General features: G+C 37.6%; 2 protein-coding genes across 4 annotated transcripts in view; one reads left to right on the top strand and one right to left on the bottom strand.

Annotated features, from left to right (window-relative positions):
• The window catches only part of LOC128663351 (uncharacterized), a 172,324-nt gene extending 156,886 nt beyond the window's left edge, over nucleotides 1-15,438 (top strand). For 2 of the 3 annotated variants that reach the window (XM_053717647.1, XM_053717646.1), the window contains exons 2-3: nucleotides 8,541-8,606; nucleotides 14,532-15,438. In XM_053717647.1, coding sequence (XP_053573622.1) covers nucleotides 8,552-8,606; nucleotides 14,532-15,301 — 825 coding nt within the window. In that variant the 5' untranslated portion in view covers nucleotides 8,541-8,551 and the 3' untranslated portion in view covers nucleotides 15,302-15,438. The remainder of the gene's footprint in view (nucleotides 1-8,540; nucleotides 8,607-14,531) is intronic. The other variant, XR_008402851.1, reaches the window with a different exon arrangement.
• AGBL1 (AGBL carboxypeptidase 1) overlaps nucleotides 1-24,667 on the bottom strand; it is a 1,247,389-nt gene that overhangs the window by 944,282 nt on the left and 278,440 nt on the right. Inside the window, exon 10 of the mRNA XM_053717645.1 lies at nucleotides 23,143-23,259. Within this exon, the coding sequence (XP_053573620.1) occupies nucleotides 23,143-23,259 (117 nt within the window). The remainder of the gene's footprint in view (nucleotides 1-23,142; nucleotides 23,260-24,667) is intronic.

Below are 24,667 nucleotides of genomic sequence, written 5' to 3'. Positions count from 1 at the left end.
AAAATCTGTCCCTTTAGGAAACTCGCAGAAAGGCCCTTCTCTATACCATCCTGGAGAGAGGAAAGAATCCTGGAAACCTTGACCTTATGCCAGGGAAATCCACGCTTTTCACACCAGAATAAGTAGGTCCTCCACACCTTATGATAGATGCGACAAGTGACTGGCTTTCGAGCTTGAATGAGAGTATCAATCACTCTCTCAGAAAAACCACTCTTTGCTAGGACTAAGCATTCAATCTCCATGCAGTAAGCCTCAGAGAATCTAGATTTTGATGAACAAAGGGACCCTGATCCAGCAGATCCCTGCAACAAGGTAACCTCCATAGAGGAGATGAAGTCATCCCCACCAGGTCCTCGAACCACATCGTTCGCAGCCATGATGGAGCAATTGGTATTGCCGAAGCTTGCTCCTGCTTGATGCGGGCCACTACACAAGGGAGAAATGGTAATGGTGGAAAGATGTACACTAGACTGAACCTCCAAGGTATGACTTATGCATCTATCAGCTCTGCCTGATGATCCCTGGACCGCAACCCATATCTGGGTAGCTTGGAATAGAGTAGGGATGTCATAAGATCTATCTCTGGCCACCCCCATCTGTTGCAAATCTCTGAAAATACCTCGGGATGGAGAGACCATTTCCACGGATAAAAAAAATTGTCTGCTGAGAAAGTTTGCTCCCAGTAGTCCACACCTGGAATGTGGATCGCTGACTGCAAGCAGTTATGGGCCTCCACCCATTCCAGAATCCGAGATACATCCCTCATTGCTAGGGAGCTCCTCGTTCCCCCCTGATGGTTGATTTAAGCCACAGAGGTTATGTTATCTGACTGGAATCTGATAAACTGGGATAAACCCAGAAGAGGCCAAGCCTTCAGAGCATTGAAGATCACTCAAAGTTCCAAAATGTTGATCGGGAGGAGAGATTCCTCTCGAGTCCACAGGCTCTGTGTCTTCCTGTGTTGCCTAATAAAATGTATACCTTAATACATATGCTAAAAGCAATAATTGAATTCTTTGCTATTCTTAATAGGTATAATAGTTTATTCACAAAAGAAAAGAACAATCTTAAACAATAATGTATAATAACAACATGTTAATATAAAAATAAAATAAAATACTACATCACCAGATTAATGCATCATATATGTTCCACTATGGCTGGGGATTCTCGTAAACTTCAGCTAACTTCAGCCCGAATGATATAGAGGATCTGGGAGTTTCAATACTATTTCTAAGCAGCACACGTCTGTCCTTGGAATAAGAAGTCCAATGAATCTGAGTCCCAGATCCTTTATATACACTCTAATAATAGTTAGTACATTAGTTTTTTGCAAAACTGTCTATGCATCTCTTATTCCTGTCCATATGTATCCAGCCAAAAAAAAGTGTCTCAACCACAGATGAGTGATTTGTTCTTTTAGAATACATATTGTTTTGTTCGGCATTTATTCAATCAACACAAGTTATATATAAGTTTCAAGTCTATGCGATGTCAGCAACTCAGGATATCTTTATACTATATAGATTCATAAAGGTCAAGAAGACTGGTTCACATTCATCACACTCTATATGGCCTGCCATATCACATTTGTATCACATTTCCTGGCACCCCAAACAGATCCCATCCTGATAGACTTGCGTTCGTAGTCACAATCTCCCAGGATGGTCTCAAGAAGGATGTCCCCTGGGACAGGTGATCTGGAGAGAGCCACCAAGAGAGAAATTCTTTCAACTGGTTGCCCAGAGAAATCTGTTGTGGCAGATCCAAGTGGTCTCCGTTCCATTGGCTCAGCATGCACAGTTGAAGAGGCCTGAGATGAAATCTGGCGAATGGAATGATGTCTATGCTGGCCACCATGAGTCCAATTACCTCCATACACCGGGCCACAGAGGGTCTTAAGGAAGTCTGTAGGGCAAGACAATTGGAAGTTAGCTTGTAACGCCTCTGGTCTGTAAGAAATATCCTCATGGATATGGCAATCTATTATCGTACCCAGGAATTTTACCTTGGTACTGGGAACAAGAGAACTCTTTTCTCAGTTTATCTTCCATCCATGAGATCGAAGAAGAAATAGAAGAGTCTTTGAATGGTCCTCTTCCAGCCGACAGGATGGTGCCTGAACCAGGATGTCATCCAAATATGGCACCACTGCTATCCCTCTGGATCTTGCCACTGCAAGCAGAGCCCCCAGAACCTTTGTAAAGACTTTTGGGGCAGTAGCTAGACCAAATGGAAGTGCAACAAACTGGAAGTGCTGGTCCAGGAACGCGAATCTCAGGAATTTGAAGTGTTCCTTGTGGATTGGAACGTGAAGGTAAGCATCCATCAAGTCTATCGTAGTCATGAACTGTCCTTCCTGAACTAAGGGCAGAATGGAACTTATTTTCTCCATCTTGAACGATGGGACTGACAGGAACTTGTTTAAACACTTTAGGTCCAGAATCGGGCAAAAAGTTCCCTCCTTCGTTGGGACCACATAAAGGTTTGAAAAGTATCCCAGAACTCTTTCTGCTAGAGGTACTGGTACAATTACTTCCAGGGAGGAATGATCCTTCATGCACCCTAGAAAGGTCTCTCATTTTTCTGGCCTTGAAGACAGGTTTGACAAGAGGAATCTGCCTCTGGGTGGATGAGATCTGAAACCTATCCTGTACCCCTGAGCAATGACCTCCAGGCCCCAAGGGTCTTACACGTCCCCCAGCCAAGCCTCAAAAAAGAGAGATAGTTTTCCCCTCACACAGTCCAAAGACAGATCGGGGGCCATCCCAACATGCCTACTTTGACTCGGCAGGCTTCTTGTTCTGCTTGGATTTATTACAAGACTGAGATGTCTCCAAGTTCCCTTGGGCTGATCAGGCTTCGTGTAGGGCTGCTGCCATTGGGGTTTATCCAAAAGAAAGGGACTAAAATTAGGACCTTGTCCCTTAGGTTTGTTCTTCTTATCCTGCGGAAAAAAGGCACCCTTGCCTCCAGTGACCGTGAATATGATTGAGTCCAGGCCTGGACAAAAAATAATCTTCCCCTTAAATGGCAGGGAAAGAAGTCTAGATTTTGAAGTCATGTCCGCAGACCAAGACTTCAGCCAGAGTGCCCTACGTGCTAGTACTGAAAAACCTGATGCCTTGGCATTCAGATGAATAATCTGCATATTTGCATCACAAATAAAAGAATTAGCCACTCTCAAAAACTTAATTCTTTCCTGGATCGTGTCGAGGGGACCTTCCAGCCCGATCAACTCAGATAAAGAGCCACACCAATAGGTGGTGGCTCCAGCCACCGCAGCAACCGCGGCTGCTGGTTGAAATAAATATTTTGTGTGCTGAAACATCTTTCTCAACAGAGTATCTAGCTTCTTATCCATGGGCTCTTTGAACAAGGAACTATCCACAAGCGGGATAGTAGTGCGTTTAGCAAGCATGGAGATAGCACCATCCACCTTAGGTAGGGAACCCCACAACTCTAATTGAGAGTCTGGATCCGGGAATAATTTCTTAAAGGAAGAAGAAGGGGAAAAGGAAGGACCAAGCCTTTCCTATTCATTCTTAATAATATTTGCCATCTTTACGGGAACCGGGAAAGTCTGTGGTACATCTTGTCCTTGCAGACCTTATCTAGTTTAGGAATACAAGGTTCCTTAGGAAATTTTGGTTCCGGAACCTCTAAAGTAGCCAAAACTTCCTTTAACAAAAAGCATAAGTGTTCAATCCTAAATCTAATGTCTGGTTCCTTCACAGCTGGAGGCTTAGAGGCAGCAGATTCTGACCCAGAAAGAGCATTCTCTGAAGTATCAGAGGGGTCCTCATCATTGGTTAGTCTTGCATCAGATAAATCCAATAAGTTAGTAGATGACCCCTGGGAAGGATAGCAATAGTTGCCCTTTCGCTTGCGCTTAGCTGGGTGAGGTAAAGCACTGAAGGCTGGAGACACTGCAGTTTGTAGTTGTTCAGTAAAGTCTGACAGAAAAAGGGCCCCTCCAGGAGGAGGATTAGCAGTGCAATGGGAAGCTGCATGTGTAATAGGAGATGACAGCAGGGAACGCACCTCATGGGCCGGAGACTCCTCAGAGGTGGACGGCTCAGTGGTACTAAACATATTTGTTTTCTTAGATAAAATTACTTTATCAAGGCATGAGGAACATAATTGAACAGGCGGATATACCTTAGCTTCCTCACAATATAGACAGGTATTAGATTTAGGTAAAGAGGGAGTACCCTCCAACGTATCAGAGTCCTCCATAGCTTGCGCTTGTAAGATGGACTATAGAAAAAGAAAAATGGCACCTTTATACCCCCAATGGCTGGGGCACTCACCACCTCCTATGACCCAGGCCCCACAGAGAAACCACTTCATCTCTGTTAAACCGCATGGTCAGGAAAAGATTAATCAGTGTGACCCCACCCGGTCATGTGGTGCGCCATGCAGGACCGCCCCTGCTACAGGAAAAAGCGTGCCAAACCTTACAGGTTGCGCAGCTAACCAAAAACTAAAGTAAAAACCTGTACCTTCCAATATCTGCCTGAGCCTCATCTCACACATGTTGCAGCATAAAACATAATAAAGTAAATTATGCAATAAATCCCCCCTGTTCAATAATCCCCTTCTGGAGATATTAACCCTTGATTCCATACAGATAAAAGGAGTCACACTGTGACCCTGTCTTCTTGCGTTATCATATGTTATAAAAAATTAAACTGTGTGCCTGTTCCACAATCTCTGCAGTGGAACAGGCACACAGCCTCTTAAGTTTGACAGTCTTGTAGCAGCGCTCCTGACATGGACTTGAGTGATAGAAGCAGGCCGTAAAACTCGTCAACACTTGTCACGCAGACTCTCCCTGCCTCTCCAGACCCTAACATTCGTTAATGCTCTCACTGACAGGCTGAAAAGACTACTTAAAACTCCAGTCCCATTCCGAAGGGTACTACCCTCCATAAGGAACTACTCCGTATCTTCTGACACTTCTCTGCCAACCTCCTGTGACGAAAGGCAAAGAATGACTGTAGTGTCTTTGCCTCCTCCTTGTGGCCAGGTTCTGTATTCCCACAAGTAATGAATGAAGCCGTGGACTCTCCTCATATTAAGAATGAAATCACACCCACAGTCACATGCAGAGGAGCATTTACTAGATATTCAAGACTAGCATAACCCTTTACCTTTCCGGGGTTAGACTTTTTCACTTTTTATTACAGCACACTAAGTAATGGCCTACATATATAATTATTTATAAACACAGACTTTAGTTACACAAATGTACTAACATTTTATACGTTTGCTCCAAATCCCAGGTAGGCAAGTACTTGATTCATCTAAAATGTGGTTTTAAAATGCATTGCAAGTTTATTTATTTATGTATTTTGCATTAATTTTAAAAAAAATATATATATTAATATGCCTAAACTACTAGAAAAATTCTTTATGAAAGGGCCAGTAAACCTGGGAAATAATAATTATATAACATTAGCTTAGCTCCAGATTTCTAAAGTGAATAGTTAAATAGATATCACGCAAAGAAAACAGAACGCCGCTTCTGGCTCTACTGAACTGGTCTGTTTTCTTCTGCTAAGCGCATCACGGGAACACATGATCGCGCTATTAAAATCAATGTAGCTTGCTCCAGCTCTGGTCTGGTAGCGGGAGCGAGCTACATTGATTTTAATAGCGCAGTCAAGCTCGCTGTGAATAGACAGCGTCCCCGTGATGCGCTTATCAGAAGAAAACAGACCCGCTCAGTAGAGCCAAGAACGGCGTTCTGTTTTCTTTGCGTGATATCATTTTTACTATTCACTTTAGAAATCTGGAGCTAAGCTAATATTATATAATTCTGCACTATGTGCAGAATTATATAACATTATTTCCTAGGTTTACTGGCCCTTTAACAGGACATATCTCTATTAAAACCACAAGGTTCCGAGCCTTATTAACCCCTTATCAGGCTTTTTACAATAAAATCAATGTGACATTTAAATAATTTAGTCAATCACAAAGTACAAACACATCTATCATTTTAACCCTTAATTTATTGACTCAAAATCTCTTTTTGATTTAAAACTATTAAAACGTAATAAGGTATTCCTATCTCTTGATTTACAAGCAGGTCAATTACTACTATAGCTTCATTAATATATATAAGAGAAGTCACCTCCTTGAATGAGTATGGTAAGATAAAAATTAAAATCCTTTGTTGATTCATTTATTATTTCTTCAAATGCCCACAGATATGGCAATAATAGAGACTCCAAGTACACATAGAAGAAAATTTTGTGAATACAGTTCAGGGCTTTGTTATTGAACATCTTTTGGATTTCATTAACCACCCACAAACTCAATCAAGTGTGAACACTGTATATTATAACTATTTAATATCATCTAGTAGAAATAATAGGTATTATACTGCATATCTGCACCTTCTTTACCATACCTATCTCAATGTCTTTAATATATATATATACCTGTATATCCATCTATATCTATATATACATACATATATATATATATATATATATATATATATATATATATATATATATATTTATATATATATATATATATATATATATATATATATATATGTGTGTGTTTATATATATGTATGTATATATATATATATATATATATATATATATATATATATATATACATACATACACACACACACAATAAAAAACATATTGAAAGTTTTCATGACAGAGTTGGTTGATAAATGGATTAGTTAATAGGGATAGTAAAATTAATGAAGTGGAAAGACAGGGAAATCAATAACTAAAAACATACATCAACCAACAGCTGGCATAAGGTTTCATCAGTTATAAAGAGAAGATGTATGATTTAATTTATCATTCAGAATCATATTCACTAAGGGATGAAAATCATATAAAATTATATATTTCGGCCTAAGTCAGTTTCTAATAATATCACAATTTAAAGGGAGAAGACAACCATCAACTTTTTTCATCCCAATTAATTAAAAAAAAAAGAATATATAAGAAACACTGACCCAATAGTTCATACTTAATATATTTGGTTAATTATATATATATTAATTTTAGAAAATCAAAGATACTATGTGTGACCTCATTGTAAACAAAGTTAGGACCAAACTGTGTTACCAAGCCACTTGAAACAAAATTAAAGGATGGTTTTGCATCTGCAGCTATTTATTTTACTGTAAGTTTGCAGTTGTATTCTAAAAATATGTAGAGAGTTTTGTTTAGAGCATGTATCATGAAAGGTAAAGATTGGTATAATAAATGGTCTGGAGAAGCACATTATTCACTGCTACTAGTATAATTTACAAAGAAAAACATCTTTTAAATTAAAGATGCACTACCATACATCACACCACCTACCATTTTTAATTAACATTTGCAGAAACAAAAATATTAGATTTTAAAGACTTTAAGGTTAGACAACTTTTTTTTTTTTGTTAGGAAAAGAGAGTATAAAAACTAAGGGCTAGATTACAAGTGGAGCGCTATTTTATCGCACGCCCGCAAACAGGCAAATTTGTCCGTTTGCGGATGGGAGGTAAATAACTAGCCATTACAAGTGGCTGGTTATTGCTACTGCGAGCTTGCGGTAGCAATTAGCACTTATAGAATTAACTGGAGATCAGATCTGGATGTATATAAGCATATACATATATATTTACAACTAGCTGCCATTACTGCATGACTTACCCCCTTTGCTATGCTAGCTCTCATGCCGTGTCTCACGGCATGAGAACAAGGCTACCATTGGCGCCTATGGAAGCGCACTCTTGTGAGCGCAATAATTCCCAGCATTGCGAACGCAGGGTCTCTTTCGCATTGCAGCTAATTTGTAATACCAGGGCACATTTGCATGCGCTGGTATTTATCAATGGAGCGCAAATATCGCTTTTGCAAAAGCAATATTTTGCACTCCACTTGTAATCTAGCCCTTAATACTTATTAAAAGGCCCATTATAGTTAAAACATTCTAGTTCGTTAGAGCAGTGTTTTTCAACCAGTGTGCCGTGGCACATTAGTGTGCCGTGAGAGATCCTCAGGTGTGCCACGGCAGACTGACAACAGTGTGACATATTTTTTAAACTTTGCTTGTTTTTTACTCCCAGTGCAGGGGTGGTTTGTAGGAGGCATGGTATAACAGCGCAATACATACAGTATGTGTGTGTTTGTGTGTATGTGTATATATATATATATATATGCTTTATTGGGCTACAATGTGTGATTTTTTAAAAATTTTGGGATGGTGGTGTGCCACAGGATTTTTTAATGTATAAAAGTGTGCCACGGCAAAAAAAAGGTTAAAAATCACTGCGTTAGAGCATGTAATTTTAATGCCAGCACACCTACACCTCTATGTGTTTCAGAATGCGGCATGTACTGCAGGTACCGAGTGGAAACATCTAATGATACATTCAGCAGTGTTAGCTGCATGACCCAGCTATGTGGCAAGAGGTGCAGGGTCTTAAAATGACATGTTCTAATAAATTAGAGTGTGTCATTTTTGTTGACTATAACGTCCAATTTCTTTTTTCTTTTTCTATTCTTTTGAAGGAATATGAGCCATGAACCAAGATTTTGAGAGACACTTACTGAACCTCAGCAAGGATCAAACAAGAGGTAAATTCAAGGGCCTGATGATCAAACACTCACTAGTATAGACAGGAAACTTTTGAGGGATTATTTTGAGCATTATATTGTAACATACGATATGTGTCTCTCCTTCACATCCAGTACCTTGAAAAGTGAGAGAAACAGCTCTCAGGCGAACACTCGCCATTCTAAAATTATTTGAGGGACCTCACAGTACTGAGGAGAATTTCTAGTTAATCTCGCCAGAACGGAGAGCTTTATATCATTGAGTCTTAAGGTGCAAAAACTTGCCAGCGTGGAGAGAAATCATGCAAAATCATTAAGGTTTTTTTTTTTTAAGCATTAAATTGCTACGCGTGGTTCTCCTTCACATACCTAGATAAACTGCTGGCCTTTCAAAAAGCCTTTTAGGGACCTCACAGTACTAATAACAATTTTCAGATAATCTCGCCAGAGTGGAGAGGTTTAGATTATCAGGCCATAAGTGAGTGACTTCTTTTTGTTCTCTGAAAAGTTACTGGTAACAATGTAATTTTATTGTATAATACAATATATATATATATATATATATATATATATATATATAAAACTTGTTTTCGAATTCAAATATCACCTACCACAACAGACACACAAAATATATTTTTTTAAATATTTAATAAACAATCGGCTAGATTTCGAGTTTTGCGGCCAAAGGGGTGCGTTAAGTACGCATGTTTTTTTCCCCCCGCACCTTTTAAATAACGCTGGTATTTAGTGTTCTCTGAAGGGCTGCGTTAGGCTTCAAAAAGGGAGCGTACAGGCATATTTACTGCCACTTCAACTCTCAATACCAGCGTTGCTTACGGTGGCAGCTAGTTTGAAAAACGTGCTCGTGCATGATATCCCCATAGGAAACAATGGGGCAGTTTGGGCTGAAAAAAAACCTAACACCTGCAAAAAAGCAGCATTCAGCTCCTAACGCAGCCCCATTGTTTCCTATGGGGAAACACTTTCTAAGTCTGCACCTAAAACTCTAACATGTACCCAGAGTCTAAACACCCCTAACCTTACACTTATTAACCCCTAATCTGCTGACCCCGCTATCGCTGACACCTGCATATTATTATTAACCCCTAATCTGCCGCTCCGGACACCGCCGCAACCTACATTATCCCTATGTACCCCTAATCTGCTGCCCACAACATCGCCGACACCTATATTATATTTATTAACCCTAAATCTGCCCCCACCAACGTCGCCGCTACCTTACCTACACTTATTAACCCCTAATCTGCCGACCGGACCTCGCTGCTACTCTAATAAATGTATTAACCCCTAAAGCTAAGTCTAACCCGAACCCTAACACCCCCCTAAGTTAAATATAATTTTATTCTAACAAAATACATTATTTCTTATTAAAAAAAATAATCCTATTTAAAGCTAAATACTTACCTGTAAAATAAACCCTAATATAGCTACAATATAAATAATAATTACATTGTTGCTATTTTAGGATTTATATTTATTTTACAGGCAACTTTGTATTTATTTTAACCAGGTACAATAGCTATTAAATAGTTATTTACTATTTAATAGCTATCTAGTTAAAATAATTACAAAATTACCTGTAAAATAAATCCTAACCTAAGTTACAATTAAACCTAACACTACACTATCAATAAATTAATTAACTAAACTACCTACAATTACCTACAATTAAATCAACTAAACTAAATTACAAAAAAAACCAAACACTAAATTACAAAAAATAACAAAAGATTACAAGAATTTTAAACTAATTTCACCTACTCTAAGCCCCCTAAAAAAATAACAAAGCCCCCCAAAATAAAAAATGCCCTACCCTATTCTAAAATAAAAAGTTAACAGCTCTATTACCTTACCAGCCCTTAAAAGGGCTTTTTGCGGGGCATTCCCCAAAGAAATCAGCTCTTTTGCCTGTAAAAAAAACATACAATACCCCCCCCAACATTACAACCCACCACCCACATACCCCTAATCTAACCCACCCAAACCCCCCTTAAAAAACCTAACACTAAGCCCCTGAAGATCTTCCTACCTTGTCTTCACCCAGCCGGGTACCATTCGATCCGTCCGTTAATAAAAATTAAAATCCTTTGTTGATTCATTTATTATTTCTTCAAATGCCCACAGATATGGCAATAATAGAGACTCCAAGTACACATAGAAGAAAATTTTGTGAATACAGTTCAGGGCTTTGTTATTGAACATCTTTTGGATTTCATTAACCACCCACAAACTCAATCAAGTGTGAACACTGTTTATTATAACTATTTAATATCATCTAGTAGAAATAATAGGTATTATACTGCATATCTGCACCTTCTTTACCATACCTATCTCAATGTCTTTAATATATATATATATACCTGTATATCCATCTATATCTATATATACATATATATATATATATATATATTTATATGTATATATATATATATATATGTGTGTGTTTATATATATGTATATATATATATATATATATACATACATACACACACACACAAGAGGGTCCAAAGTCTTCATCCTATCCGGCCAGAAGAGGTCCTCCAGAGGGTCCGAATTCTTCATCCTATCCGGCCGGAAGAGGTCCTCCAGAGGGTCCGAAGTCTTCATCCAGACGGCATCTTCTATCTTCTTCCATCCGGAGCGGAGCGGGTCCATCTTGATCAGATTTTTCCTACCCTAATTCAGATTGGCTGATAGAATCCTTGGGGGGCTTTGTTATTTTTTTAGGGGGCTTAGAGTAGGTGTAATTAGTTTAAAATCCTTGTAATCTTTTGTTAATTTTTGTAATTTAGTGTTTTTTTTGCAATTTAGTTTAGTTGATTTAATTGTAGATAATTGTAGATAGTTTAGTTAATTAATTTATTGATAGTGTAGTGTTAGGTTTAATTGTAACTTAGGTTAGGATTTATTTTACAGGTAATTTTGTAATTATTTTAACTAGGTAGCTATTAAATAGAAAATAACTATTTAATAGCTATTGTACCTGGTTAAAATAAATACAAAGTTGCCTGTAAAATAAATATAAATCCTAAAATAGCTACAATGTAATTATTATTTATATTGTAGCTATATTAGGGTTTATTTTACAGGTAAGTATTTAGCTTTAAATAGGATTCATTTTTTTAATAAGAAATAATTTATTTAACTTGGGAGGTGTTAGGGTTAGGGGTAGACTTAGTTTTAGGGGTTAATACATTTATTAGAGTAGCGGCGAGGTCGGGTCGGTAGATTAGGGGTTAATACTTGAAGTTAGGTGTCGCAGATGTTAGGGAGGGCAGATTAGGGGTTAATAAATTAGTTATAGGGTTTGCTAGGCGGGAGTGAGGCGGTATAAGGGTTAATACATTTATTAGAGTAGCGGCAAGGTCCGGTCGGCAGATTAGGGGTTAATAAGTGTAGTTAAGGTAGCGGCGACGTTGGGGGGGCAGATTAGGGGTTAATAAATATTATGTAGGTGTCGGCGGTGTTAGGGGCAGCAGATTAGGGGTTTATAGGGATAATGTAGGTGGGGGCGGTGTCCGGTCGGCAGATTAGGGGTTAAAAAAATTTATTAGAGTGCCGGCGATGTGGTGGGACCTCGGTTTAGGGGTACATAGGTAGTTTATGGGTGTTAGTGTACTTTAGGGCACAGTAGTTAAGAGCTTTATAAACCGGCGTTACTCCATAAAGCTCTTAACTCCTGACTTTTTTCTGCGGCTGGAGTCTTGTCGGTAGAGGGTCTACCGCTCACTTCAGCCAAGACTCTAAATACCAGCGTTAGGAAGATCCCATTGAAAAGATAGGATACGCAATTGGTGTAAGGGGATCTGCGGTATGGAAAAGTTGAGGCTGGAAAGTGAGCGTTAGACCCTTTCCTGACTGACTCTAAATACCAGCGGGCGGTAAAAAGCAGCGTTAGGACCCCTTAACGCTGGTTTTGATGGCTAACGCAGAACTCTAAATCTAGGCGAATGTAATTTACATTTACATTTATGCCAGGCTCATATGACTAGTTAACATATCTGTCTTCACCGAAGCAGTATGCAATATTATATTATACATATTTGTGTGTATGTGTGTGTACATATATATATATATATATATATATATATACACACATACAAATTTTAATTCTTTATTACTTTAATATACATTTAATGATTTCATCTGTTACAAATGGATTAGTATCATTCATAAAGATAAATATTACTTTTTAACATTTTTAAAAGTGTTTCATATTTAATGGCTCTCATTTACCTAGATAACGAGTTTTGAGCGCTATAGGAAAAGTAAAGAACGCAACAAAAGTTGTGTGACTTAACCCCCTATAGCGCTGCCATTACAAGTTTAAAAAAAACTGGCTTGTGCGGGCGATATGGAGATTTTGAGCTCCATACTGCACCAAAAACAAGCAGTATTTTGACGTGCTCGTGCACACTTTCCCCATAGACATCAATGGTGAGAGCCGGCAAAAAAATAAGTCTAGCACCTGCGATTGCGGAAACTAAAGCTCCGTAACGCAGCCCTATTGATGTCTTTGGGAAAAAAGAAAATAAATGTAACACCCTAACATAAACCCCAAGTCTAAACACCCCTAATCTGCTGCCCCTGACATCGCAGACGCCTGCCTACAGTTATTAACCCCTAATCTGCCGCTCCCGATATCGCCGCCACTATACTAATGTTTTTAAACCCTATTCCGCCCAACCCCAACATCGCCGCAACTATATTAAAGTTATTAACCCCTATTCCGCCGCTCCCCAACATCACTGCAACTAAATAAAGCTATTAACCACTAAACCTCTGGCCTCCCACATCACTACCCCTAAATAAACCAATTAATCCCTAAACCGCCAGAAACTTCCACGAACGCTGAACCGCTGCAGGCCCTTTAGCCGGTTTCTCGATTAACCGGAAGTGTGTGGGAAGGATAGTAGTGGAGCACTGGGGGTGCACGCCGCTGTTTGCAGCCGGTTCCGCTGCTTACAATCCCAGAAAAACGAAAAAATGCGGCAGCAACAAGCAGAGTAAGAGATAATTTAAAATTCAAATACTTTATTTCTCATATCTTAAAAAAGCCAATTGGCAAAGAATACAAAGGGTAGCAGGTGATAACCCTCCTTACATGTTTCGTGCCTATGCTCGGCACTTTTTCTGGGATTGTAAGCAGCGGAACCGGCTGCAAACAGCGGCGTGCACCCCCAGTGCTCCACTACTATCCTTCCCACACACTTCCGGTTAATCGAGAAACCGGCTAAAGGGCCTGCAGCGGTTCAGCGTTCGTGGAAGTTCCTGAGGAGTATTCTGGTAACCAGCTCGGTCTGACACCAATCGATGGATTTTGAGTAAGTGGAACTTTGATTATATTACTGCTTTGTCGACATTGTTGGGATTACTGCTTTAAAGATATACGATCTTTTTGGTTATCCTTATGTGCCTTTAGCGTGCAGCAGGAGCGGTGGCTCATATCTGGCAGCACAACAAATAGGCTTTTTAGTGTATGGACTGACCTACTTAAGGAGATCGCTACTAATATATAAACAGCATATCAAAAGAAAGCAGTTTGTTTTTCTCACTTACTAGTGGGCTTACTAGTGGAGCACTTTCAATAGGGGCACAGCGGAGTCAATACAGGGTACTGCAGCAGAGTTTTTGGTTTTAGCCTGCACACAGCACTATCCATTAACATGGAAAATGAGGGTGAAAGCTCTCATAAATCTTTTTTCAATGTACAACACCGCCAAAGTTTTTTTGACACCATTTTCAATGTTGCTGAACACTCTGGAGGGGGACAGAGTGACATAAAGAGCCAATTTATTAAACTAGAGAGACTTTTATTAACAGATTTAAGACTAATGTGGGATGTGGTCTCTTTTGATCACTATATTAAAGCCATAAGAATACCAAGGGGCTTGAGAATCAAAAAATACCCCTCTTTTGATCTAGAAGACCCAGACCTACAGACAGAATGGAATGAGGCATTAACCACATGTTCTCTCACACTTATGGACATCGTTATCAGAAGTAAAACCAAAAAGAGAGACAATCTTAAATCTAAAATTGATAATATCACAGTAGATCTGAAGACCCTGAAATCAGATACTAAATATGGAGAATTTAAAAGCAATTTAAAAGCAAAAATACAAAAAACAGATGGAGAATTGGCGCTGAGAAAAGGCAATAAATTTAACAGAGATATGGAGGACTATTTGAATAACAAGGTGTATAACTGGTCAAGATTTCAGAACAGACCAAGAAGAAGGTCCTTTCGCCCACAAGGGGGCAAAAAGAACCAAGTATCATCTGCAGAAAACATTGCAACAGCTAATCCTAAACCAATCTTGAAGCATAAATCTAAACGAAAAGTGGCCTTTTCTTCAACTGATACTTCAGATCAGGAATCATATATATCTGATGGAAGCATTTCTTCAGGGCCTGTGGGGCCAAGATCTCTCTCTCCCCCCTCTCCACCACCTTCTCATTCTACTATTTCTCTTTCTTCTTCTTCTAAGTCTATACTTCCTCCTTCCTGCCCCCTCTTGTCATTACAGGTTCTGAGTGACAGTGACACGGATGAGGAAGAAGATACAGCTGTATGTCCTAAAGATAAAGATAAAGATACATCGGCTGTCCCTTTAGGAGGCGCACAAGGAGGGCAGGCAGAAGAATCAAGAAAATCCCAAAGAAAATCACACAAGAAGGACTATCGGTATTGAACCTGTCCAAACAGGAACTTACAGAGGAAGAAAAATCACTACTGAGCAAGGGAATGGGCTTTGCCCCTACGAATACTTTTTCAGCTTTCAAAACTATCATTGACATTAATAAATTTGTCAGGAAATTGACATTAAAACGCTTTTTTAATTTGCAGAAGGAAGAATCAGCATTAGAAGAATGTGCAAATGATAATTCAGATTTAATGGTTGACCATAGCAGTATTGTAGGTGAGATGGGCTCAGCAACCCTCAAATTTGGTGACTGTATAACACTTAATGAATTAAAATCTTTAGAATGTGAATATGGTCCAGAGGACAGTGATATACAGTCACCCAGAAGGGGGAGGTCAGAGTTCTATCCCACAAACTTCAGGGGTCCATATATTAATATGTATCAGAGGAGAGTCCAGAAGGATTTGTTAGATTTAGAGACAGAGATAAAAACAAAGGGCACCACTGGGAAACCTAATCTCACAAAAGCAGAATTTAATGCATTACACAAATTAAAACAAAATGATAGTATTGTGATAAGAACATCTGACAAGGGTGGTAATGTAGTGGTCCTTGATAAAGAATACTACTGCAATGAGGCTTACAGACAATTGTCTGATACCAAAACATACAGAAAGCTGGATAGGAATCCAACACAGATATTTAAGTCTAAACTTTATTCTATAATAGAACAAGGAATAGCCATCAATGTCTTCACTGAGGAACAGGTCAAAAATATGATACCGGATCATCCATTAGTGCCTATATTCCATCATGTGCCTAAAACACATAAAAATATGACCTCTCCCCCAGGAAGACCTATCATTTCAGGCATTGGCTCTATGTTTGAGCCATTGTCTGAATGGGTCGACTCCATACTCCAGCCTTTGGTTAAAAGCCTTAATAGCTATTTACGTGATTCAACACATCTGTTGAATTGTTTGGAATATGTAGAATGGAACAAGGAGTTCAGATGGGTGGCCATTGATGCCACCTCCCTTTACTCAAGTATACCCCACATGTTAGGATTAAAAGCCATTAGATATTTCTTGGATACAGCCACACGTTATTCTTTAGAATTCAAACTTTTTTTCTGTGAAATCATTGAATTTTTATTAAAACATAATTTTTTTATGTTTAATAATGAATACTATGTGCAGGTTTGTGGCACAGCGATGGGGGCAAAATTTGCCCCCTCGTTTGCCAACCTGTATGTAGCATGGTGGGAGGATTTATACCTTTACACTCTTTCCAATCCATTTGCAAAGCATATTATCAAGTATATGCATTTCATAGATGATCTTATATTTATAGTGGAGGATAAACTTGAGTTGAGCACCTTTTTAGAGTATGTTAATACCAATGATTTAAATTTGAGATTCACAGGTGAATTACAACAATATAAAATATGTTTCTTAGATCTAGAGCTCACAGGTGATCCAGAAAAAGGTGTAATAATGACTGACACATATCGCAAACCAACGGCAGGAAATACCATACTCCATGCCAAATCATGCCATCCCCCACATTTAATTAGATCAATCCCCTAAGCCCAATATATTAGAATGAGAAGAAACACTAATTGTACTGAGAAATTCAATCTACAATGTACTGATCTTACAAACAGATTAAAACAAAGGGGATATTCGAATAAAATTCTTAATGAATCTCACGAAAAGGTAAAATATAAGACTCAAAGAGAGGTTATTGCAACCAAAAAGAGATCAGATCAAGATTTTAGTAGAGACAAAATTGTCTTTACCACAGAGTATTCGAAACAATTCAATGAAATCACAGCTATTCTCAAGAAACATTTACATATATTAAAAGAAGATGAATCTTTGGGTAACATTTTTCATACTTGTAAATTTGTGTCCAAGAAACCACCGACTCTGGGCACCAGGCTGGTACCTAGTATGGTAAATACAATAACAAATAAACGGGGGAGTAATTGGATAAGGAAAAAAGGCACATACAAATGTGGCACTAAACCATGCATTACGTGTGAAGTTATTGAAAAAAGTGATACTTTCACCAGTTCAGCAACACATGAAAGATATAATATGGAGTTCTATGCATATTGTAGGACTGAGTTTGTAGTTTATTTAATAGAATGCTCCCTTTGTTCCCTACAATATATTGGTCAAACGACCAGAGAGCTCAGATCACGTATCAGAGAACATATTAGGGACACTAAAAACTACAACAAAGACTCGGCGGTAGCGGTTCATTTTAATCAAACACATATGACTCACATAGCACACATTACTGTTAAAGTTATTGATAAAATTCAGTCACCCACTAGAGGGGGCAACAAACAAAAATTGTTGCTCAAACGTGAATTATTTTGGATTTACAAACTTAAAACGATAGTACCACAGGGTCTAAATAGAGAATGGGACATGTCCTACTATGTGGAATAGTTATTTATATATATACTTTTTTGGTCTATTTTTTAAGGGTCAATTTAATTTACTATGCAGAAATTTTAACAAAGTTTCTCAATAATATTGCATATAGTAATCTACCTTTAACAAATATTGGATCTTAGGCTCTCATTCAGTTCAATTTAAATTTTAAATATTATACATTCTATACTTGGTTTGTATAAGTATGAATGAATAATGGGATACATTTAGGTCCATAAATAGGAACATATAAATATAGTCCCCTATTTCTCGATATAATTCCCTAGATATTCATTATAGGTATTTATCACAAAATAATAAATACAGTTTAGCCTATAGGAGGTGATTTATAATTAGTATCTAGAATGACATAAGGTTACAAGGTTATAACATAACACTGAAGTTGTTGTCTTATGTGTATTTACATATCATGTATAACTATATATCTTATTAAGTTATTCAGCATTTACATACATGTACATATATTTTTTCAAACACAATATACCTTTCTGTGTTTTTGGTTAGTGCTAGGTGGGGGTAAGCAGTTTTAACACTACTTTGATACAGGTGTTTCTAAAGCTTTGCCATCATTGGGTACTTCCCCTTTAAATAGCAGGGGTTGTACTAACATATCTCACTCCTATGATTAAGTGCCGAGCATAGGCACGAAACATGTAAGGAGGGTTATCACCTGCTACCCTTTGTATTCTTTGCCAATTGGCTTTTTTAAGATATGAGAAATAAAGTATTTGAATTTTAAATTATCTCTTACTCTGCTTGTTGCTGCCGCATTTTTTCGTTTTCCTAAACCGCCAGCCCCCCACATCGCAACAACCTAAATTAAACTATTAACCCCTAACCCTAACGTAACCCTAACGTAACCCTAACCCTAACACTCCCTAACTTTAACATAATTAAAATAGAGCTAAATTAAACAATTATTAACTAAATAAACCTATTAACCTCTAAACCGCCAGCCCTCCACATCGCAACAACCTAAATTAAACTATATTAATTATATTAACCCCTATACCTAAACCCTAACCCTAATCCTAACCCTAAACCTGACACACCCTAACTTTAGCATAATGAAATTAGATCTAAATTACATTTACAATTATTAACTAAATAATTCCAATTTCAAACTAAATACTTGCCTGTGAAATAGAACCTAAGGTAGCGACAATATAACAGTTATATAATAGTTATATTGTAGCTAGCTTAGGTTTTATTTTTATTTCACATGTAAGTTTGTTTTTATTTTAACTAGGTAGCCTAGTTATTAACTATTTACTAACTACCTAGCTAAAATATATACAAACTTACCTGTGAAGTAAAAATAAAACCTAAGTTTGTATTTATTTTAACTAGGTAGACTAGTTAAAGGGACACTGTACCCAAAAAAAATTATTTTGTGATTCAGATAGAGCATGCAATTTTAAGCAACTTTCTAATTTACTCCTATTATCAAATTTACTTCATTCTCTTGGTATCTTTATTTGAAATGCAAGAATGTAAGTTTAGATGCAGGCCCATTTTTGTTGAACAACCTGGGTTGTCCTTGCTGATTGGTGGATAAATTCATCCACCAATAAAAAAGTGCTGTCCAGAGTACTGAAACCAAAAAAAAGCTTAAATGCCTTCTTTTTCAAATAATGATAGCAAGAGAACGAAGAAAAATTGATAATAGGAGTAAATTAGAAAGTTTCTTAAAATTGCATGCTCTTTCTGAATTACAAAAGAAAAAAATGTGGGTACAGTGACCCTTTAATAAATCATTATTAACAATTTACTAATTACCTATCTAAAATAAATACAAACTTACCTATGAAATAAAACCTAACCTGCCTTACATTAAAACCTAACATCACAAAAAATTAAAAAAAACTACCATTACAAAAAATAAAAAACCTACCATTACAAAAAATAAAAAACGAAATTATCCAAAAAAATATAAAGATTATTCCTATTCTAATACCCTTTAAAAAAAAACAAAAAAAACAACCCAAAATAAAAAAGCCTAATCTAGAATAAACTACCAAAGGCCCTTAAAGGGGCCTTTTGGGGGGCCCTTAAAAGGGCATTGCCCTAAGTTAAACTGCTCTTTTGCTACAAAAAAACACCCCCTAAAAATATACATTACACAAAATAACAAATTATCAAAAATAAAAAAAATATTCCTATTCTAATACCCACAAAAAAACACCCAAAATAAAAAACCTAATCTAGAATGAACTACCAATGGCCCTTAAAAGGGCCTTTTGTAGGGCATTGCCCTAAAGAAATCAGCTTCAGCTTCATTTATGAAAAAAAATACAAATACCCACTAACATTACAAACCCCCACCCCAAACCCACAAAATAAAAAAAAAAACTAAGCTACCCATTGCCCTGAAATTGGCATTTGTACGGGCATTGCCCTTAAAAGAGCATGTAGCTATTTTACTGCCCAGACCCTAAACTAAAAAATAAAACCCACCCAATAAACCCTTAAAAAGCCTAACACTAGCTCACTGACTATCCACTTACAGTTTTTAAAGTCCCGATTGAACGATCTTCATCCCGGAGTTGAAGTACTAATCCAGACAGCGAGAAGTCTTCATGCAGACAGCCTCTTCAATCTTCATCCCAGCGGCGAAGTCCTGATCCAAGCGGTGAGAAGTCTTCATCCAGGCAGCCTCTTCAATCTTCATCCAGGCGGCATCTTCTATCTTGATCCCAGAGGCGCGGAGCGGGTCCATCCTGAAGACATCTGGCGTGGAGCATCCTCTTCATATGGTCGCCGGCGTACACTGAATCTTCAATGCAAGGGACGGGATCCAAGATGGCGTCCCTTGCATTCCTATTGCCTGAAAAATTTGAATCAGCCAATAGGAATTAGAGCTGCTAAAATCCTATTGGCTGTTCAAAACAGCCAATAGGATTTAAGCAGCTCTAATTTTATTGGATGATGAATCAGCCAATAGAATGATAGCTGCTTAAATCCTTTTGGCTGATTTGAACAGCCAATAGGATTTTAGCAGCTCTAATTCCTATTGGCTAATTCAAATTTTTCAGGCAATAGGAATGCAAGGGACGCCATCTTGGATCGCGTCCCTTACATTGAAGATTCAGTGTACAGCGGTGACCGTATAAAGAGGATGCTCCACACCGGATGTCTTCAGGATGGACCCATTTTGCGCCTCCAGAATCAAGGTAGAAGATGCCGCCTGGATGAAGATTAAAGAGGCCGTCTGGATGAAGACTTCTCGCCGATTGGATCAGGACTTCGCCGCCAGGATGAAGACTTCTCGCTGCCTGGATTAGGACTTTAACTCCGGGATGAAGATTGTTCAAGCAGGACTTAAAAAAAAACTGTAAGTGGATTGTCAGGGAGTTAGTGTTAGGCTTTTATAAGGGTTTATTGGGTGGAATTTATTTTTTAGTTGGGGTCTGGGCAGTAAAACATCTAAATGCCCTTTTAAGGGCAATGCCCATACAAATGCCCTTTTCAGGGCAATTGGTAATTTAGGTTTTTTTAGAATTAGGTTTTTTATTTTGGTGGGTTGGTTTGGTGGTGGGTTTTACTGTTGGGGGGTCTTTGTGTTATTTTTTACAGGTAAAAGAGCTGATATCTTTAGGGCAATGCCCCACAAAAGGCCCTTGGTAGTTTATTGTAGGCTAGGATTTTTTTTATTTTGCGTGGGCTTTTTTATTTTGATAGGGCTATTAGATTAGGTGTAATTCTTTTTTATTTTGGATAATTTCTTTTTTTAATTTTTGTAATTTAGTGTTTGTTATTTTTTTGTAACTTAGTATTTTTTATTTTTTGTAATTAGATAGTTTGCCATTTTTAAAGTAGTGTTAGAATTTTTTTAATGTGTAGTTTAGTTTTCTTTAATTGGTAGTTAATTTAATTTTAGTTTAATAATTATATTAGTTTAATTGTTAGTTTAAACTTAGTTGTTTTTTTAATTTGACAGGTAAGTTTTAATTTAATTTAAGATAGGGAAATTGTGATTTTAATATAAAGTTAGGGGGTTGTTAGGTTTAGGGGTAAATAGTTTAATTTAGTTTATTTCAATGTGGGTGGCTTTCGGTTTAGGGGTTAATAGTTTAGTTTAGTATATTTTGTTGTGGGGGGCTTTCGGTTTGGGGGTTAATAGGTTTATTATAGTGGCGGCGGTGTAGGGCTTAATAACTTTAGTATAGTGGGGGCGATGTGGACGGATAGTATATTAGGGGTTAATAATATTTAAATAGAGTTTGCGATGCGGGAGGGCGGTAAAATAGTGTTTGCTATGAAGGAGGGCCTCGGTTTAGGGGTTAATAAATAGTTTATGGGTGTTAGTGTACTTTTTAACACTTTAGTTATGATTTTTATGTTACAGCTTTGTAGCGTAAAACTCATAACTACTGACTTTAGATGGTGGAACAGATCTTGTCGTTTTAGGCGGTAATGCTCGCTTTTAGCCTCACCGCAAAACTCGCAATATTCGCACTATGGGAATCCCATGAAAAAACTTAATTTTTAGGAGTGCGGTACTGACGTTGCGTTACAGGCTAAAAGGATTGCGCTACACGTATACCGACAAGACTTGTAATGGCTGCGTTAGGGAAAATTATGCGTTATGGGCCACAACGCTGCTATTTGACTCATAACGGGAAACTCGTAATCTAGGTGATAGTCTTCAATAAGAGCCTAAAATGAGCCCCAGCAACTGTAATGCGACTATAGTAAAAAACAAAAGTCTGACACCTTTGTGTAATCACACAGTGTTTTTTATATGCACACTTTCTGAGGCAGTGTCTACTACTGAGCACTTGCAAGAGTTCACAGTGTATGTTTAAATTAGTCTGTGATTGGCTGATGGCTGTCACATGACACAGAGGGTCAGCAAAAGTGAGTACATTTTAAATTTGTCAGAAAAAAAATCTACTGCTTATTTAAAATTCTGATTAAGTGCCATTGCAGTGATTTTGTTATGCACCTGTTGATTATTTAATTCTTCTGTATTTAATGGTATATTGGCCTATCAAAAATAATTACCAGCACATCTAACTATTGCTGATAAACAGACTCCATAGCTGTATAAATCCTAAACAGGAAAAATTATTCTCTTAACTGATAATAGGCCCTGCCTGACCTGTATATTCCATTAAAGAAGAGATATAATTTCATGCTATTATATTGGATTTAAATGCAATACTTTAAAGCTTATGCAGACAGACTAATGTACTCCTAGATAGGACTGAAAGTTTCCACTAGCACCCTAATCTATGATTATTAAAAAAAAAGTTCTCATAGAAAAGTATCATATGAGTCTCATAATAGTAGCATTTTCTAAAAGATATTTTTTTTTTACTTACCCAGTTTATATTTTCATTGAAGCTTATTTATAATTTCATGAACTATAACATTATTGCCAGTGAATAAATTGCACAATGTTCCATAAGCACCTACCTGAAAATTATGAAAGAGTTCAGAGCAGAAAGCCTTGTACTGCTCAAATTCCTTCTCATCTCGGTCAGGTTTAGGCTTTGACTTTAATATATTTAGATCAGTTTCCAAGTCTTCATCCTGTATTAATATGTATAGAAAGTATGAGATAAAAATATAAGAAAATCTTCCACACTGCTTAGACCTCATCCCCACATGCCCCCTCACAAAGACTCAACACTCAGTCTGGATCCCACCAGTCAATTTGGTCAGGTTTAGGCTTTGACTTTAATATATTTAGATCAGTTTCCAAGTCTTCATCCTGTATTAATATGTATAGAGAGTATGAGATAAAAATATAAGAAAATCTTCCACACTGCTTAGACCTCATCCCCACATGCCCCCTCACAAAGACTCAACACTCAGTCTGGATCCCACCAGTCAATTCGTTAGAACATGTTATTTTAAGATTATAGCGAACCTGCACTACTATGGCAGTGGCTAGCACAAATATTACCGCTATTGAGCACTAACAGCACTCAAGTTAAATCAATATTGCTATTATTATTGTGCTCATATTAAGGTGAAAATAAAAATGTATTGGAGCAAAAGCCTCATGTGTGCTAACATCTGGAGGTGGGATAGTGCACATGCACTAACTCCCTCTCCTCATAGACTTCTATGGGGCACACTGCAAAACACTGTTTTGGCTTTAACTCAAATGCTAACCTGAAGGTAAGCAAAGTCAAAGTTGGCTAAAGCTGAAGGTATGCTAAGAAATAGTTTAACCCCTTTGCTACCAGTAATTTCAGAGACAAACTTGCTCAAAGTGACATATAATTTTAAGCATTTTTGCTATCACTCAGTTAAAACAAAAATAAGACCTATGTTTTTTTTATTTACCTATCATCACTATATATATGTTTTAAAGTAGACAAACCAAGGTATTAATCTAGGCCCATTTTGGTATATTTCATGCCACCACTTTGCCGTCAAATTTTATCATATTAAAAAGTTAACTTTTTACAAACTTTGGGTTTCTCACTAAAATTATTCATAAACCGCTTGTACAGTCATAACACAAATGGTTGTAAAAGCTTCTCTGGGATACACTTTGTTCAGAAATAGCAAATATGCATGGCTTTGCCATTGTTTTTGGGAAGTTTAAGGCCACAAATTGCAGTTGCGCTTCAATCTTCTGAAATTCCTGGCAGTAAAGGGGTTAATAAGTTATATGTTAAGGGTAATATTTATTGCAGTGCAGGGATTATCCTCCAACCTGACACCTACCACTTCCCTGATCCCCCCCGATCCTTCCTAAGCAGTAATCCGCCCCACTCGTCACCACCATCTTAGGTACTGGCAGACAGTCTGACAGTAGGGCCTTTTTTATTTCTATTTTTTTTTCTGTAGTGCAGGGATCCCCCTCTTTACCCTCGCACCTCCCTGATCCCTCTTAAACAATTCTCTAACCTTTCCACTTCTACTGGTCCCTGCCATCTTAGGCAATGGCAGACAGTCTGCCAGTATTAGTATAGCGCCTTCTTTT

Source organism: Bombina bombina, chromosome 6 (genome assembly GCF_027579735.1).
Source record: "Bombina bombina isolate aBomBom1 chromosome 6, aBomBom1.pri, whole genome shotgun sequence".
Taxonomy (NCBI): domain Eukaryota; kingdom Metazoa; phylum Chordata; class Amphibia; order Anura; family Bombinatoridae; genus Bombina; species Bombina bombina.
The sequence above is the reverse complement of the archived record's forward strand: the minus strand, read 5'-3'. Positions and strand labels throughout refer to the sequence as shown.